Raw genomic sequence first — 18,614 nt, 5'->3', positions numbered from 1 at the left:
ATTATAGGCTACATTTGGATCAGCACAGATAACAAGACATTTGTCCCCAATGATATGTAAAATATCAATTTGTGAAGGGTGTCATAAAATAAAAATAATGCTTCTTAATAAAAAAATTTGCAACAATAACTTCATTTCATTGGAGTGAATTCAAAATCATATGTCTGCCTAATGAATAAATTAGAACACATATTTTCAAATCTAATTGGATGGCCCTTTGCATTAAACTTTAGGTTGGACTGTACTTGGAGTACTGCGCACATTTCTGGTCGCCATATTACAAAAGGGATACAGAGGCACTAGAGAGGGTCAAAAGAGATTTATAAAGATGATAGTTATAACCTTTGAGTTGTGCTATCAGAAAAGGATAAACAAGCTGGGTCTCTTTTCACTTAAAAAGAGAAGGCTGAGAAGCGACCTAACAGGGCTTTAAAATGATGAAAGGTTTTGATTGGTAGACACAAAGAGAGTTTAGAGGCCATCAAGAGAAGAATCACCAGCAAATCAAATAGAGAATTCAGAAGAAACTTCTTTACCCAGAGTGGTGAGAATGTGGAACTCACTAACACACCAAGTTTAGTTTTTTAGTTTAGAGATACAGCACTGAAACAGGCTCTTCGGCCCACCGAGTCTGTGCCGAACATCATTCATCCATTTATACTAATCCTACACTAATTCCATATTCCTACCACATCCCCACCTGTCCCTATATTTCCCTACCACCTACCTATACTAGGTGCAATTTATAATGGCCAATTTACCTATCAACCTGCAAGTCTTTGGCATGTGGGAGGAAACCGGAGCACCCGGAGGAAACCCACGCAGACACAGGGAGAACTTGCAAACTCCACACAGGCAGTACCTGGAATTGAACCCGGGTCGCTGGAGCTGTGAGGCTGCGGTGCTAACCACTGCGCCACTGTGGTTGAGGCGAACAGTATAAATGCATTTAAGGGAAGGCTAGATAAACATAGGAGAAGGAAACAGAGGGTTACGCTGATAAGAGTTCGATAAAGATGGATGGGAGGAGGCTTGAATGCAGCTTTTTATGGTGTGGTTGGGCCAAATGGCCTCTTTCTGTGCTGTCCTCTCTAAGTAAATCTGCATAAGAATGGAATACACACTAGTAGGTTGTGGGAGCATCTCTGAAGCATCTTAAAAAGAAACAGTGATGCATAATCCTGTGCCCTATGATAACTAGTGAATAGAACATTCAGGTTAAATAATTGGAAATGGTCATTTAATTGAAATAAACTTCCAAGCTAGCTGTAAAATAGAAGGCTTAAATTAGATTTTTTTCCTCATTAGGTGACAAAAAATTTCAAGATTAACCTGCATCATTGTATTTTAACACTTCATAATTCTCAACACCTGTACAGCCATGGGAAAAATGGAGATAGATACAAAAGCTGAAAGGCTGAGCAAAATAAGCACCAGTGCATAAATTGAACATCACAGGCTATCTTCTCTGTCAATGCAAACTCATTCTACTTCCTTCCCTCACTGTTCAGTAACAAAGCAAGCTCCCGACTGCCCAGTTATTTATTCTTAACAGAACTGCCTTTGCTTTTCAGTCCCTGCTTTAATTTAACTACTATGGTTACAAAATTTCTTTATCAGGTTCCACCTCTGCGCATCAAACTGAGAAGCTTTCATCTATTTGCCTTCAGTGTTGCTGTTGCCATTTATGGCACGCAGCTGCAATTTTCCATCCAAGACCATTTTGGTTCATTTCAGGCTACAAACATTCACGATGAATTACAAAAAGCTGTATCTGGGTAACCTCATTTGAGAGCTCTGCCCTGCTTCCCCACCTGCCACCTGCACCCTCCCACCCCCTACATATCCTATGGACAGCTCCAAGCTTACAGAAACTGTATCCAATGCATTGGGTCATTTAAGGCCTCTTTTGAAATGACATACCTTTCAAACTTGGACTTTGCTTACATCTAAGATTGCACAAAGCTGGGATGCTACAAAGTAACTTCAGGTAATAATGCAGTCCTCAGCCTTAATTTCTGTGAATTTATTTAAAATATCATATTTTAAAATACTAGCAAACAACGTAATTGGTTTAAGTTGAGCTTTGCTCAGACAAATCAGCTACAAAAAGCTCCTTTAAAATTACCAATTTGTGTGTGTTTGGGCATTTGAACAATAATAGCTAGCTGATTACCAAACTCTCAATAGTGAAATATTTTCATGTCTTCAGCAATAAGTATTGCATATGAACATGCAAAAATTATGGAGAGCAAGCCTACCCATTCAGTCACATTGCACCAAGCATCATGACCCCCACCCTCTAGCAGCCATGCACATCAGAGAAGTAAAACAATTTTTTTTTAAAAAGCCCAAAGCAAATTAAAGGCTAATTCTGGGAAATTACTCTTTGGGCTCTGAAGGTAATCATAGCAAGTTCAGGAGACCAGTGACCACGAGGCACATCACTCAACATTCCACCCATCTTTAGCTGAGTGATATCAGCCTCTACCAGGAACTCGGCCAGCTTCTTTTTTGAATACTTGCAATGAGGTCACAGTCCATGCACAAACTTACTCCAGTGGTCAATGACCAACTGCAAAAAAGCAAAACAGAAGAACGTAGGAGCAGGAATCTTACCTACATCTACCCTGTCTATCCCTTTAAGTATTTTGCAGGTTTCAATGAGATCACTTCTCATTCTTCGAAACTCTAGAGAATACAGGCCCAGTTTCCCCAATCTCCCTTCCTAGGACAGTCCTGGGAACCTCCCCATCAACCTTGCTCTTTACTTATATAACTTATACCAAGTCCCTTGGTATTCCCTAACCTATCTAGTGCAGTAGTCCCTTCATTATTTTAAATACCTCAATCAAATCTCCCCCACCAAATCTCCCCCACCATGTGAGGGGACAAAAACTGGACACTATTCTAGATGAGGCTTAAACAAGGTCTAGTAGAAGGACATCATGGTTCTTTGTTTTATATTGGCTCATTCTATCAGTACATCCTAGTAATCTATTAGCTTGTTCTATAGCCTTGCAGCATATGAGACTTGTGCAATATAACACCCAAGTCACTTTCCTGCTTGACAGTTGTTAGTTTGGAGCCTTGCAAATGATATGTGTGCTTGGCATTAGTCCTACCCACATGCAGATTACATTTAACTATATTAAATATGTTCCCATAACACATAGATCTGATTGTAGTTTCCTTTCATCCAAGGTTCTATAATGAAAATTGGCAGACAGTTCATCCAAATTGTTAATATTGATAGTGACCAGCAACAGTCTTAACACAAATCCTTGTGGAACTCCACAAGTGAACAGTTTCCATTAAGAACCACAATCATTAATAATAACCCTCTGCCTATGAGAATACAACTAACTTTTATCCATCCCAGGATCTTCCTTCCAATCTCACAGGACTCTATGTTATGAAATGGCCAACTGTAAACATTTTGTCAAAAGCTTTTTGAAAACCCAAGTATATCTCAACGGGACAACCTACATTTGCCAACCAAGTAAAATCCTAAAAAAATCCAACCAGGCTGGTGAGACATGATCTTCTCCAGAAGGCAGGTTGAAAGCCTATTAACAAGAAATGCTGGATTCACTCAGCAGGTCTGGCAGCATCTGTGGAAAGAGAAGCAGAGTTAACGTTTGGTTCCGAAGAAGGGTCACTGACCCGAAACGTTAACTCTGCTTCTCTTTCCACAGATGCTGCCAAACCTGCTGAGTGAATCCAGCATTTCTTGTTTTTGTTTCAGATTTCCAGCATCCGCAGTATTTTGCTTTTATGAAAGTCTATTAACTTCTTTTTGTCCAGGTGGTCATACAGAATATTGCTAACAATTCCTTCTAACACCTATTATTCCTGTTAACAAAGAAATGCCTCAAGTTAATTGGATCAGTGAGAATTTATAATAATTGTTACTCTGTAAAATAAAGCAGCTTAATTTGCACCAGGCCTCATCTCGCTCAGGTGTTATAAGCCAACTACTGAAAGATTTGATGGATATGTGCAAAAGACATGAAACACAATTCAGATCACTAGCAGATACTGGTATACCTCCAGGTTACATCATCAAATGACTAGAGATTGGGCAGTGGGGACCGCTTATGGAAGTGACCAATATTGAATATTGAGATATTAAGACAATTTCCACTGAAGCAGAGAAGGTTAATAGATTTTAAACACAAAAGCAAAATACTGCTGATGCTAGAAATCTGAAACAGAAACAGAAAATGCTGGAAATACGCAGGCCAGGCAGCATCTGTGGAGAGAGAAACAGAGGTAACATTTCAGGTCGTGATGAAAGATCATCAGATCTAACAGATTTTAATATTAGGAAGGATTTTGATAGAGTGAATAGGGAAAGATTATTTCCTCTGGTTGGAGAGTGGGTGATCAGGGAATCATCAATTTAACATGCCACAAAGAGAGTGAGGACAGGAGAAATTCTTAAAACAGGGTTGTTGCAACCAGTACAGTAACTCAAGTTTTGCTCGGAGAACCACAAGTACACCTCCCCAGCAGGAACTTGCCATTCTTCTTCAAATCTTGAACAGCCATTGCTGAAAGTTGGCAACTGCTGGCAGCACAAATACTGTTGCTGTAAATATGTACTGATAAACTGCAGAATTGTAGAAAAACATCAACAAGGAACAAAATATAATTGCACACAACCTGTCTTAAAGTAGTGGAGTTTGGCTATGGTTTTATCTGTCACAGGGAATGAGGAGCCGCAATGCAGCCACAGGAATTAGTCATTGGGACTCATTAGCATTTAAATAATTTTGGTGGATCTAATGAGGCCAGCACGCATACACAGCCAGCCTCCAAAAATTGACAAACTTCTGCAGAATTGGAAGCTAAGTAGCCAGTTCTCTTGGACATATTGGCCCAATTCTGTAAGACTTCAGCCAGGCCCCTCTCTCCAAGCATTGCATTGGGGAATCAGAGCCCTCTTGAATAGTTACTTCACATCCATCTTTACTCAAGCAGGATAGGTATACATATCAGGAAAGGATGAGCAGGCTGGGTCTCTTTTCTCTTGAAAAAAAGGCTGAAGGGTGACCTAATAGAGGTCTTTAAAATTATGAAAGGTTTTGATAGAGTGGACACAGACAGATGTTTCAACTTGTGGGTAAGAGCATAACTAGAAGCCATCAATATATGATAGACACCAAGAAATCCAATAGGGAATTCAGAAGAAACTTCTTTAGCCAAAGAGTGGTGAGAATGTGGAACTCGCTACCACAGGGAGTGGTTGAAGCGAACAGTATAGATGAATTTAAGGGGAAGCTAGACAAGTATATTAGAGAAACAGGAATAGAGGGTTATGAGGATAGATTTGGATGAGGAAAGATGGGAGGAGGCACAAGTGGAACATAAATGCTGGCAAGGACTAGTTGGGCCGAATGGCCTGTTTCTGTGCCATCTATCTTATCTAAAAGCAAGTCTGATGAAGTGTTGGCAGGGTTTGCATCAGAAGGTACTTGTTCCCCTCTCTGCTCCCTTTCGAGTTTTGATGTGGCACACTAGGAGAGGACCAGAAGACTGATAAGCATGAGTTGCTAAACAGCACAATTCCCATTTTGTCTTCAGTAGAGAAGCAACAACAACTTCATTACGTGTTTTGCGAACAAGTTGTGTTGGTGCAATAGTATGAGAGTAAAGAGAAGATAGTGGAATAGACTGTTAACTCAACGTGAGCAATGATCACATGGGCGAGGTACTGCATGCACCATGGAACTATGTCCCATCACCAATTAGCAGCATCAGGAGAAGAGGGAAGGGGAAAAAGCAAATATACTTTACCAATCACAGTAGGATAAAGGAAGACTCATTTGATAGTACATAAAAGTTGATGTAAACATTCCCAAAAGTGTACAGGATTACTGTGAATGCAAATGAATGTTAAAAAAATAAATTGAACACACCAATTATTCAGTAAGCCTAAAAAACATAGTTGGCTCAAGCAGAAATAGGAAAACATTTCAATCTAATCGATTAGAGAAACTACATCCTCAGCGGGCAGCCTAGAAGAATGAGTTTTTTTTTAAATACAATAAAATTTAGAAAGCATTTCATAATTTTGCTGATACACTATTTCTGTGCGCACACTCCGCTGCACATCTGCAACTAATTACCATATATTTTGCTATTTTTAAAAATAATTTCATCACCCTTTAAGACTCCTTCCTTAACCAAAGGAGAAAACAACTTGCTCCCATAATTTTTCCAGATACTGCCCTGGAATGAGCTGCCAAGAGGCACATGACTCATCCACTAGTCTTTCCTCTGTGGGAACATGCGTAACTTTCCTTGACTGAGGTGATGAATGTTGAATGATTAAATTGTGGAGAATCACCGCATAATCACAAATCCTTTAAGGTGGCAGAGCAAGTTAATAAGGCAGTTAAGTAAGCATATGGGATACTTGCCTTTGTAAATAGGGCTTTGAATGCAAAAACAAGGAAGTCATGTTAAACCTTTACAAATCACTGGTTAGGCCTCACCTGCAATATAGTGTACAATTCTGGGCACACTTTATAAAGGATGTCATGGGGTTGGAGAGGGTACAGAGGAAGTTTACCAGGATGATGCCAGGGATGATAGACTTTAGGTATGTGGAAATAATAGAGAAGCTATGACAGGACTTCCCTTCCTCTGCTTTAAGGAGAACAAACAGGTATTCAAAATTGTGAGGAGTTTTGACAGAGCAAGTAGGGAGAAATCATTTCCTCTAGAGGTCATCAATTTAAATTAATTGGCAAAATAGAGTAGGAATGAGGAGAAATTATTTTACACAGGGTTGTTATGATTTGGAATACACTATCTGAAAGGAAGGCAAAATCAAATTCCAGAGCAACTTTGAAAAGGCAACTGGACATGTATTTGAAGAGAACTAGTTTTCAGTGTTATGGGGAAAATGATGGGGTGGTTGTGGGACTAAATGGACCTCTCTTTCAAAGAGCTGCCACAGGCACGATGGGGTAAATAGTCCTTTTCTGTGCTGTAAGATTCCATGAAATCTGCACCTGATTATAAAGATAATTCCAAAACAAAACAAGGAGTGCACTTCCAATAATCTCACATCAGGGATTCTTTATTTAAATTGTCAGAAATATCTTACCTTGGGTTTTGGAACAAAAGCTCTGCCTGGAATTGTAAAGCAACTCTTTACATTACACAAGTACTGAGCCATTACAGACAATCTGCTTCTTTGCCTACTGCCAGTACTTGCTGTGAGACGCTGTAAAAGAAATATGTAGTTTTAAAATCTAATGTGCATATATTTAAAAAGTCATTTCGTACAGTTTGGTTACATGAGCAGAAAGTGAATTCATGAATACACAAAATATTCACAGAATCACGTCCTGTACAGTCATACAAGTGAAAGAATATTTCAGTTTACTAATACCAGATACTGGCTGCAGTTATTCCTTTCTTCGAAAAGTTCAAACAAATCACTAAGTGCAAACAGTATGTCTGCTTGATACAAGTGTAATTGTTCACCTCCCTCTCAACCAAAAACTATTGGGCCGGATTTTGCAGGTGTTGTGGGGAGGGGGGAGGGAGCGGGGGTGGAGAGGGGAGGTTTGCCAGCCTTTTGTCAACATTCACAGTCATTACCCCTGTGAAATTGACTGCAACTTCAGAATATTGGACATGTGCAGATTAGTGCGGAAATCCTGAAATTACGGTCTGTCACTCAGGCTCTGCCACAGGCTACACTGTGGACACCAGCTAACAATCATTGAAATCATGGAGAATTTCAATTCTTCTGCTCACACATCACTGTTTGAAACTCCTTAAAAAGTTATACCTTGTTCAATCAGGTGTAACTGTTTTTTGATGATGACGTGATTAATAAAACAGAACTGTCCCTGGAAAATAATTCTATAATCTTGGAGTGCTGTTAAATGATTAGTTAGTAGATCTTTTAAGCCATCACATTAAACATTGAGCGTACCAAAGTAATCACTTATTACCAAATTTTCCTATGTAAACAGCTATCATTGTATGTTGCTCAACCAGTGTTTTTAAAAACAAATTCCATCTGACATTTTCTCAATTAAGGAAACTTATAGATGTCCAATGTATGATTTTAGACACATTTCAAAATAACGATTAAATTACCTAGTGAATTACCTTTTGTGTCTTTTAATAAAGTTTTTTTTAAAACTTGCAGAATTCAGCCCCTCTCAAAACCTGAGCTTTCATAGAATCTTACGACACAAAATGACACAATTCAGCCTATCATGGCTGTGAAAGAGCATCCAATTAGTCCCACTCCTCTGCTTTCCCATAGCCCTTCAGACATTCCCTCTTCAAGCTTATATCCAATTTTCTGTTGAAAGTTACTATCACATCAGCTTCCACCACCCTTTCAGACAGTACAATCCAGATTGTAACAACTCGCTACGTAAAAAAAAAATATTCTTATTGTACCCTTGGTTCTTTTGCCAATTATCTTAAATTTGTGACTTCTAGTTATTGACCACCACCACCCCCCTTCCCCTCACTCCGCCTGGCCAGGTGGAAGAAATTTCTCTCTATTTACCCTATCAAAATATTTCTATTTAATATTCCCATAACATTCCCTAAAGAGAACAATCCCAGCTTTGCTAGTGCAACAGGCTCGAGGGGCTTAATGGCCTACTCCAATTCCTACTGTTCCTAGTCTTTCCACATTACTAAGTCGCTCATCGGCGATAATCAGTCTAGCAAAATCTTCTCTGCACACAGATACAATGCAGATTAACCAAAATCATACCAGGGCTAAAACGGTTAAATTCCCTGCTTATAACCAGTTGATTTGATTTACCTCCTCCACTCTTTATTCCTTCTTCATGCTATCCTTTTTGCTAAATTTTATTTGTATATTTAGCTCATCTGTTTCTACTTTGTACATTGATTGATTTTATCTTCCCTGTCCTCCCCCCTTCTTCCTAATTTAAATGACTCTTCACTTCCCTATGTTGGGGAGATGGTGGCATAGTGATAATGTCACTGGGCTAGTAATCCTGAGGTCCAGGCCAATTCCCTGGGGACAATATGGGTTCAATTAATAAAAGTTAATTAATTTTTAAAAAGATGGAATTGAAAGCTAGTATCAGTATGGTGTCATGAAACTATCATCGATTGCTGTAAAAACCCATCTGGTTCACTGATGTCCTTTAGAGAAGGAAATCTGCTGTCCTTACCTGGTCTGGCCTACATGTGACTCCAGACCCACAGCAAAATGGCTGACTCTTAACTGCCCTATGAAATGACACTCAGTTGTCAAGGGCAATTAGGGCTGGGCAACAAATGCTGGCCTTGCCAGTGACGCCCACATCCCAGGAAAGAATTTAAAAAAAATTATTTTGCCTGTTCACATGTAGCTCATCCTTGTGGAATAGTTCCCACCTTCTTTAAGATTGGTACCAGCACCCCATAAAATGGGAACTCTCTTCCTGCCACTATCCTTTAGCAATGTGCAGAGCACCCTGATCTTCCTTTCTTTCTCTATTCCAGCACTGTTGCAGAAGTAACCTGGAGATTACCAGCTTTGAAGTCTTCCTCCTAAACCTACTTCCTCATCTCCTAAACTCATTTTGCAGACTTCAGGTCTTTCATTTCATGAGGTTGACCAGCTGCTGTCCTTCTCCCTCCTCTTCCATAATCTTTTCAAAATGTTCTTGCCCGAGCACCCAGGAGACAACAAAGCACTCAGCACTCTACAGGCATCAACATATCAACAGATTGTAAGTGTCTGATTAAAGCAGGTTTAAAAGTATGCATCAGAGAATAAATGTCAACATTTAATGACGTAACTGAATTCAGAACAAACTGAAATTGAAGCTGCTGAATAAATTTGTCATGACCTCCAATGTCTGTGCCTCTTTAAATGTTTTAACTGCTGTTCATGCACTCAGACCCTATGCAGTTGATTCTCACATGTGTTGTTTTTTGTCAGCCATTTGTGAAACAACAGTTGGCCATTCCTGAATTGTTTTTGGTCTTGCTGCCAGAAGCAGTAATAAATGTAATTTCTTTACCTGAATCTCCTGACAGCCATGATAACTCTGGTAGCCAGAAAGAGCTGGTCTGCTGACATTAGCAGTGACTCTGCAGTAATCAGGCATTCCATGGCTAGTACAGATTTATATCCACACTGAGAACACCAATTACAAGCTGTCAGCAGTTTTAAAATTTAGTGCTGGTCAAGCATGCACTGACACCTTTTTGATCCTCAATGTCAATCAGAAGAATGCTGATCTACACTATGACAGCATTCATTGACAGATCCACTGCTGATCTGAGGGAGGGGGTTGCCTCAACAGCACAACCTTTGGAGAAGCTTAGAATCACCGACAGCAACTTCTGGATTTCTGCTTTATTCTGCAGATGTGCGGACTCCAGAAGTTTCTGTTAGCTTCAGTGAAGTAATGACAGCAAACGCTGACAGTTTTGCTGTCATTACCGCCGTAAAATCTGGGCCATTAAAACGAGGTCCTGTCTGGCCTCTTTGGTAGATGTAAAAGATCTCATGAAGAACAACAGTGGAGTTTGATCGGTGTTCAATATCTCTCATCAGTATCTTTAAAACAGATCTGGTAATTTATTTTATTGCTCCTTTTGAGTTCTGGCTGTGAGTAAATCGGTTGTCATGCTTCTCTACATTACAACAGTGAAGAGCTTTGAGATTGTGCTATATAAATGCAATTTATTCCTTTTGTCTCATGTTCATTAAAAGAAAGAAATATACAAAGAAGCAAAGTAATTCAGCAGATTAAAACTCTACAATTCATTGTGATCTTTTTACATAAACAAGTCATTGTGCTGGGTTCTTCCTCAATACAGTAATCTGAATACTGGTTTGAATTTAGCTCAAGAAACTCGGTTGGTCAATCACAATGTCAGACAGCTTCACATGCCTCGGTATAAATAAAACTCGTCATATTGGGCAAATGTTTTGCTTGCCTTGATGGTTTACCCATTACAGAGAATGGTTCCATCTCTTCTTCAATGCCTGGTAATCAATGTTAATTATTTCTCTCACCTAGGTGGATTGGAAATAGGACAGCTGTGAACAGGTTACTTACCTAGTCAGGCTTAAGTCAAAACCTATTGGAATTTATGTACTAATGATGTTACAATGGCCACGACCATTGTACAATTACCGTTGCACACCAACACGTGAAGTCCTCTGACAATTCACACACACAACAAACAAGGCCCAAAGAAACCTGAGAATGCAGCCACCAGAGCTTTCATTTTTAAAATCTTAGTGCTTTGGCCTTGCTACAGGCTCATATAAAACATAGAACATAAAAATTTTTATAACTTGAAAGTGGCTGGATCCCCTTCTTTAGAAGGTACTTTATGTTGAAAATAACATTCTGCTTTGGAAATATCAAATCTAATGCTCAGATACATTCAAAAACGATGACGCAGTTAAATAATATAATGGATGCTAAACATAGAAAAAGTCAGAATTACCAACACTTACCTCTGCAACCTCCTTTTGAAATGTTAGTGTCATCTGTGTTCTCCCAAAAACAAAAGGTCCATTGCGGTTTGCAACATTCTCCAACCATTTGATAATGAGAGGTGTTGAAACATTGAAAGGAAGGTTGCCAATGATGTGCACATTTGGTGGGCCTGTTCATAATATTTAAAAAACATATATCTAGTGAGTGATTGAATAGGGCTGGGATCCAGATTATCAGTTTCATGCACCATATTTAAAAAGGAACATCAGAAGCAGATTCTTAGCTTGAAGACAGTCACACCCGAAATCGAAAGCATCCAGCAACCTCCCAGCAATTGATTAAAAATAGCTTTGTCTTAATCAGTAGGTGAATAACTAGGTAACTTCACTTGACTTTGCATCCTGCTGCTCTGAACCTCCATCCATAAGTGTGCTGTGGCACCTACTCAAAAACCATTAACTTCACTGATATATTTGACCATTCACTCGGAAACTGAAAGAAAAACCTCAGTGTTAATTGACATCCTCTTCCTAAGGAGATAAGTTTGCGCATTTCTGAAGTGTTTCTAGGAATGGAAAAACTGATCAGGATAGGGCCACGGATATTTTTCAGGAATGCTCAAGTGTACGTCTTGGAAAGTGAACTGAAAGATAACAATATCAATGTAAACTGGATAGCCCCATCTTCCCAAACATGAATAGCAGAGCTGTGGAAATGAAGTGGTGGGGTAGGGGGGGAGGGGCTGGAGGTGATGGAGATATTAAACCCTCTCAGAAGACCCAAATAGCATAAGATAAAACTGTACACTTTTTTCAAAACATACCTTCTATTTAACAAGTTGCAGATTTTTAATAATCTTTAGACATTTACAAGAGTTATTTTTACAGTGCATTTAAATATAGATTTTCACAATCAGCTTTTCCACTTTAATTATTTTCCCCCCCCAAGTTCATAATTGGCATCTGAATCTGATCACCCTTTAACAGTCCAAACGGAATCCATTATGCAATTAAACAAAGTCAGTCTAAGTGCAATCATTTGATGCATACACATCACTACTATTTTTATCTGACATCCATAAATAATTATCTTTTCTAAGATTACTATAATTAACAAAATCCTTATACTTCCTTATAATAAATTTTAGAACAAATTAGAAGTTGAGAAAATTGCAGAAGTTGTACAGTAGGAAACCTCTTTATATACAAAATATTTACATGTATAAAGTTTTCATTGCACACAAATGTGATGTCCGGAGGTTGTGAAAGCATTATATAACTGCAACTACTGTAAATCAGTACAATTATGAAACACCATTGTCATCATGTAGTACAATGTAAACTCCTGTATGTATTGTATTGCAAACGTATCTGTATTACTGTAATTCCAGAAATTTTAATAATACAGTCATTAAACAGCCCACTACAGCCCTATCTTTGGCATTTTACATGGCTTGACTTAATATTTTCATTTAACTTTCAAAGCTTCATCCTCATCTTGGCCAAAAGGTGGCACCAAACCTCAGTGTGAATCCACACTGCCATCATAGAGCTTCAAGGAGCCATGGATTTCTACCGGAATCACTCATTGAATTACGAATCCCAGCCTCGCTGCTGTGATGCCAAGTGGAAGTAATTTTTCTGCTGTGAGGCAAGTAATTTCCAAGGAGATAAACGAACACAAGAGAAAATATTACCGAGTCACTCTCAGAATACTGCATTGTCAGTTTTGGTTCAGTGATAACACTCTCAGAAGGTTGTGGGTTCAAGTCACATAACAGACCTGAGCACATAATCCAGGTTGATACTTCAGTGTGGTACTGAAGGAGTTCTGGACTGTTGGATGAAATGTTAAACAGAGGCCCAGTTTGCCCTCTCCGGTGTACGTAAAAGATCCCATAGCACTATTTCGAACAAGAGTACTCGCCGAGGCCCTGGCCAATATTTATCCCTCAACTAACATCACTAAAATGTTGGACTTTGAAAAGGTGTTTGATAAAGTGCCACATAACAGACTTGTTAGTAAAATTGAAGCCCATGGTATTAAAAAGGTTGTGACAGCATGGATTTCAAATTGGTTGCGAAACAGAGATTAGTAATGGACAACTATTTTGCAGGCCGGAGGAAAGTATAGAGTGGTTCCCCCCCACCCCCCGCCCCCGACCAAAGGGGTCGGCATTAGGACCAGTGCTCTTTTTGATGTATATTCATGACCTGGAATTGGGTATGCAGGGCACAACTTTCAAGTTTGCAGATGATGCAAAGTTTGAAAATGTAGTAAACAATGAAGACAATAGCAGGCTTTAGGAAGATGTAGACAGATTGGTGAATTGGTGAGACCGCCACCCACCCCCCCAAGTTGGGAAGCAACCCGCATGGTTTTTTTGTGCCGTGCTTCCTGTGCAGCAACAGGGCTGCCTGCCACGTGGAGCCTAAAATTCCGCCCATCGTCTCTGCTTCCACCACCCTCGTGGGTAACAAGTTCCAGGTCATTAACACCCGCTAAGTAAGAAACTGCTTCCTCATATTCCCCCTGCATCTTTTGCCCCAAACTTTCAATCTGTGTCCCCTATTCAGAGTACTATTTGTTAATGGGAGCAGTTTTTCCTCATCTAACTTATCTAAGCCTGTCGTAATCTTGTACACTTCTATTAAATCTCCCCTTGATCTCCTTGGAAAACAAACCCAGCTTTTCCAAAAATCCTTCATCCCTGGAACCAATCTGGGACACCTCCTCTGTACCCTCTCAAGGACCTTCATACACTTCCTTGTGTTGTGATCAGAATTGGATAAAATACTCCAGTTGTGGCCTCTAGAGGTTCAGCATAAACCTCCCTGCTTTGGTACTCAATGCTGCTATTTATGAAGCCCAAAATCTCATATGCTCTACTAGCCACTCTCTCTCTCTCTCAAGGAGGTTATACCAAATCTTTATGAATCAATTATAAAATTAGAGCTCAGCTAGAGTATTGCGTCCAATTCTGAACATCGCATTTTAGAAAGGATGTTAAGGATGTACAGGGTGCAGAGGAGATTAACAACAGCAACAACTTGCAATTATATAAGGCCTTCAACATAGTAAAACACCCCAAGTCGCTTAACTGGAGCAGCATTGAAGAAAATTTTACATTGAGCCACACAAGGAGGTATTAGGCCAGATACCAAAACCTAGATTAAAGAGATAGGTTTTAAGGAACGTCTTAAAGGAGGAGGGAGTGCTGGAGAGGTAGAGAGGTTTAGAGAGAATTCCAGAGCTTAGGGCCTGGGCAGCCACCAATGGTGGAGCGATTAAAATTGGGGATACACAAGACGCCAGAATTGGTTGAGTGCAGAGATCTCGGAGGTTGTAGAGCTGGAGCAGGCAACAGAAATGGTAGGGGGAGGGCGAGGCCAGGAAATATTTGAAAACATTTCAGGCATTGCTGACCGAGAGCCAATGTCGGTCAGCGAGCGTGGTGGGGTGATAGGTGGACAGGACTTGGTGGAGTTAGAATATGGGCAGCAGAGCTTTGGATATTTATAGGGTGGACAATGGGAGGTTGGCCAGGAAAGCATTGGAATAGTGAAGTCTTGAGGTAACAAAAGGCATGGATGAGAGTTTTTCAGCAAATGAGCTGGGGCAGGGACTTAGGTAATGTTACAGGGGTGCAAGTAGGTAGTCTTGGTGATGTACAGTGGATATGCAGTCAGATGCTCAAATTGGAATCAAATACAACATCAAGGTTGGGAACAGTTCAGTTCAGCTATACACCTTTGCCAGGGAGAGAGATGGAGTTAGTGAGTAGGGAATGGAGTTTGTGGCAGGGACCAAAGAAAATGGCTTTGGTCTTCTCAATAGTTAGTTGGAGGAAATTTCTGCTCATCCAGTACTAGATGTGCGCCAAACAGTGTGACAAATCAGATAGTGGAGAGAGGTAGTGATGAGGTAAAGCTGGTGTCAGCAGCATACTAATCTATAATTCTTTTGTTTCTTCAGTCACCTTTATAAAATAACAGAGTGGCATATGCAATTTTCCAATCTAAAGGAACAGTTCCCAAATCAAGAGAACTTTGTAAGATTATATTCAGGGCACCTGCAATTTTCTCACCTACTTCTTTTAAAACACTAGGATTGGAACCATCAGATCCAGGGAATGTGTCCCTCTATAGTGCCATTAATTTTACCTTTACAATTATCATACTTATGTTAATTTTATTGAAGAGGGGGCCAAGGATAGATCCTTGGGAGCTCCAGAGGTAATAATGCTGGAGGAGGGAGAGAAGACATTGGCAGGTGATTCTCTGGCTACAGCTGAATTGCATTAGCGATGAGACTTTGTTATCTGGAGAGACTGGAGAAGCTGGGATTGTTCTCCTTAGAGCAAAAAAGGTTGAGAAGTTTTGATAGAGTAGAGAAGGAGAAACTGTTTCATGTTTGATAGAAGTTTTCAAAATCATCAGGGGTCTGGACAGAGTAGATAGAGGAAAACTGTTCCCACTCATGAAAGGATCGAGAATGAGGGGGCACAGATTTAAAATATGTGGTAAGAGAAGCAAAAGTGACATGAGGAAAAACATTTTCACGCAGACAGTGGTTAGGGTCCAGAATGTGCTCCCTTACAGTGTGGTGGAGGCAGGTTCAATTGAAGCATTCTAAAGGAATTAAACTATTATATGAAAAGGAATAATGTACAAGATTACGGGGAGAAGGCAGAGGAATGGAACTGACTGAATCGCTCTTTCGGAGAGCTAGTGCAGACATGATGGGCCGAATGGCCTCCTTCTGCACAGTAGCAATTCTGTGATTCTGTGAACTGGCAGGAATATCAGTAACCAGACAACACAGGCTTAAAATAATTGGTAAAAAAGCTGGTGGGAGGTGAGGAGAAATGTTTATATGCAGGGATATCTGGAATGCATTCCAGTTATTGTAATCTGTAATGCATTGCCTATTCTATATTGCATATTCAATAGTAAATTACAAAAGGGAATTGGATCTCTACTTAAAAAGGAAAACTTTACAAAGCTATGGAGAGAAAGCAGGGGAACAGGACTAATTGGAAGCTCTTTTAGAGAGTCAGCAAAGGCACGATGGCTAAAATGGCCTTCTTCTGTGGAGTACGTGCCTTGTTTCCCTACATTATAAGAGTGACTTCAAAAGCACTTCATTGTCTGTAAAGCACTTTGGGGTGTCCCAAGGTTGTGAAAGATGCTATTGAGGTACAAGTTCTTCGTCCTTTCTTAATAAAGGCTACATCAACAGCAGCATTGCAATCTGTCTGAGAGCATTTCGCCTGCTCACTATCACAGCTGCAATTGATGTGTGCCTATGGAAAAACAGATCAACCAGAAGGACCCTCACCAGACACAAAGCCATAAAACTGAACTATAGACAAGAAGCTGAAGTTCTTGCCTCTATAATGATTTTCCTATGTAATGACAAAGACTCTATTTACAATTTATCTTTTTTCCCATCCCACCTTCAAATAAAGAACTGATGTGATTAACAGATAAATGCAAACAGTTTCACATTTCTCTCTCCTCCATCACAATGAACTTTATTAAGCAGCCGAGCAGTGAACTCATACTTTATTTTGGCTACTTGGAGGGTCTAAGGTCAGTAGGACTCAGATTCAATAATAACCAGGGTAATTGCAAAGTGTTTTCTAGGAGCCATTTAGTTCACTATTCATTTGTTGCTTCTGTTAGTTCTGTTTATTAGTTACATAAACTGTTTAACATTAGCTTCAGTTTTACAAATACAGCATAACATGCTTTTTATGTTAGAAAAATTGTTTTGGTCTAGACAGTTTTTTTTTTTGAGGTGAAAACATTCACTGCTTTAAAGCAATTAGAAAACCGAATGCATTTCTGTAACATGTGGCACAGGATATCGCTTAAAACATGTCAACAGAGATGATGTATTCTTTAAGAGGTCATTTTCATTTCACAGTCTAAGCCTCCTTGGCAGATGTTGCAGAAACACTTTTCAATGTCATTATTGCAAACATGGAAGCCCCTTTGAATTACGGCACTGGTAATATACTTAAAATAACAAACACCAGGTCCATGACTAGTCTTAAGAAAAATTAAATAATTCATTAGATTTATAGCTACAGTGAAGCATCAATTATATAAAGTGGGACCAGCTAGCACTCAGAAATCAGCTTTGACTTATTCTTTCATTATGCAATAAAGTTAAGGTACAAATCATAAAAGATAAAAAAATTCTCAAATTACCTAATGTCTGATAATCCATAACCGTACAAAACTTACCATCTTCCCACTTATTTTGAAATTGTTTTGGAAAAGCCCTTTCCATTTTATACGTCAGAATATCTCCATGAACGATGTGCATTTTCCCAGGTGCTGCTTCAGCCAGCAACTATATGTACACAAAGTGATTACTGTATTACAGAACACTAGTCTTTTATCCACATTTTCTAATGTAATTGCTGTTTCTAATATAGCAGCCAGCATTACGACTTCAGAGTTTATACATTATAGAAAAGATTACCTTGGGAGGGAAAGACGAAAGCAATTCTAATTTGAAGTACAACAAACGTGAATACAATAAAACTACAGAAGTTGGAAATAGTAAGGTTCCACATAAAAGAACATGGATAACTTTTAGATCTTTTATGGCAGGTTTATTTTGGTCAGGAAATCCAACATTTGCCCCAAGGTAGTGATTACTGATTTAGGTGGACAACACTTTATTTTAGCAACCTGCTCCTAGACCTCAGACAATGTCACTCAACTTGGGTTTTGTTTACTCAGTTTATACAGTTATGTATCAGATAAACTATTTGAAGCACAAACCAGATGGTCTTAAAAAAGCTTAGAACACATTTGTACTGACAGTTTTACCCACTATCCCATCATATATATTTTTGCAGCAGCTGCTTTTGAACTTGCAAAGTTTGTGTGTCACAAGGCAAACCACCATATAACGCTGCTTCTTTATTTTAATTTACTAGATTACTAAGCAGAGTTCTACCTGCAAACCAGGAATAAATCTGGTATCCTTTTCCACTACAAGTAATTCTGCAATGCCAGCGTTGAGAATTGATCGAGTGATGCCACCTGGACCTGGGCCCACTTCACAGACACAGGAGTTCCTCAAATTCCCAGCATACCGAACTATTTTATCTGAAACAAATGTTTT

At 39.4% G+C, this 18,614-nt stretch overlaps 1 protein-coding gene across 6 annotated transcripts in view; it reads right to left on the bottom strand.

Annotated features, from left to right (window-relative positions):
• The window catches only part of tfb1m (transcription factor B1, mitochondrial), a 47,362-nt gene that overhangs the window by 15,553 nt on the left and 13,195 nt on the right, over positions 1-18,614 (bottom strand). For all 6 annotated transcript variants that reach the window (XM_068044804.1, XM_068044801.1, XM_068044806.1 and 3 more), the window contains 4 exons: positions 18,447-18,598; positions 17,723-17,831; positions 11,486-11,637; positions 7,121-7,240 (listed from right to left, as the gene is read on the bottom strand). In XM_068044804.1, the coding sequence (XP_067900905.1) occupies positions 7,121-7,240; positions 11,486-11,637; positions 17,723-17,831; positions 18,447-18,598 (533 nt within the window). The remainder of the gene's footprint in view (positions 1-7,120; positions 7,241-11,485; positions 11,638-17,722; positions 17,832-18,446; positions 18,599-18,614) is intronic.

Source organism: Heterodontus francisci, chromosome 13, assembly GCF_036365525.1.
Source record: "Heterodontus francisci isolate sHetFra1 chromosome 13, sHetFra1.hap1, whole genome shotgun sequence".
NCBI classification, from domain to species: Eukaryota; Metazoa; Chordata; class Chondrichthyes; order Heterodontiformes; family Heterodontidae; genus Heterodontus; species Heterodontus francisci.
Note: the sequence above shows the minus strand (reverse complement) of the source record. Positions and strands in the feature narration are given on the sequence as shown.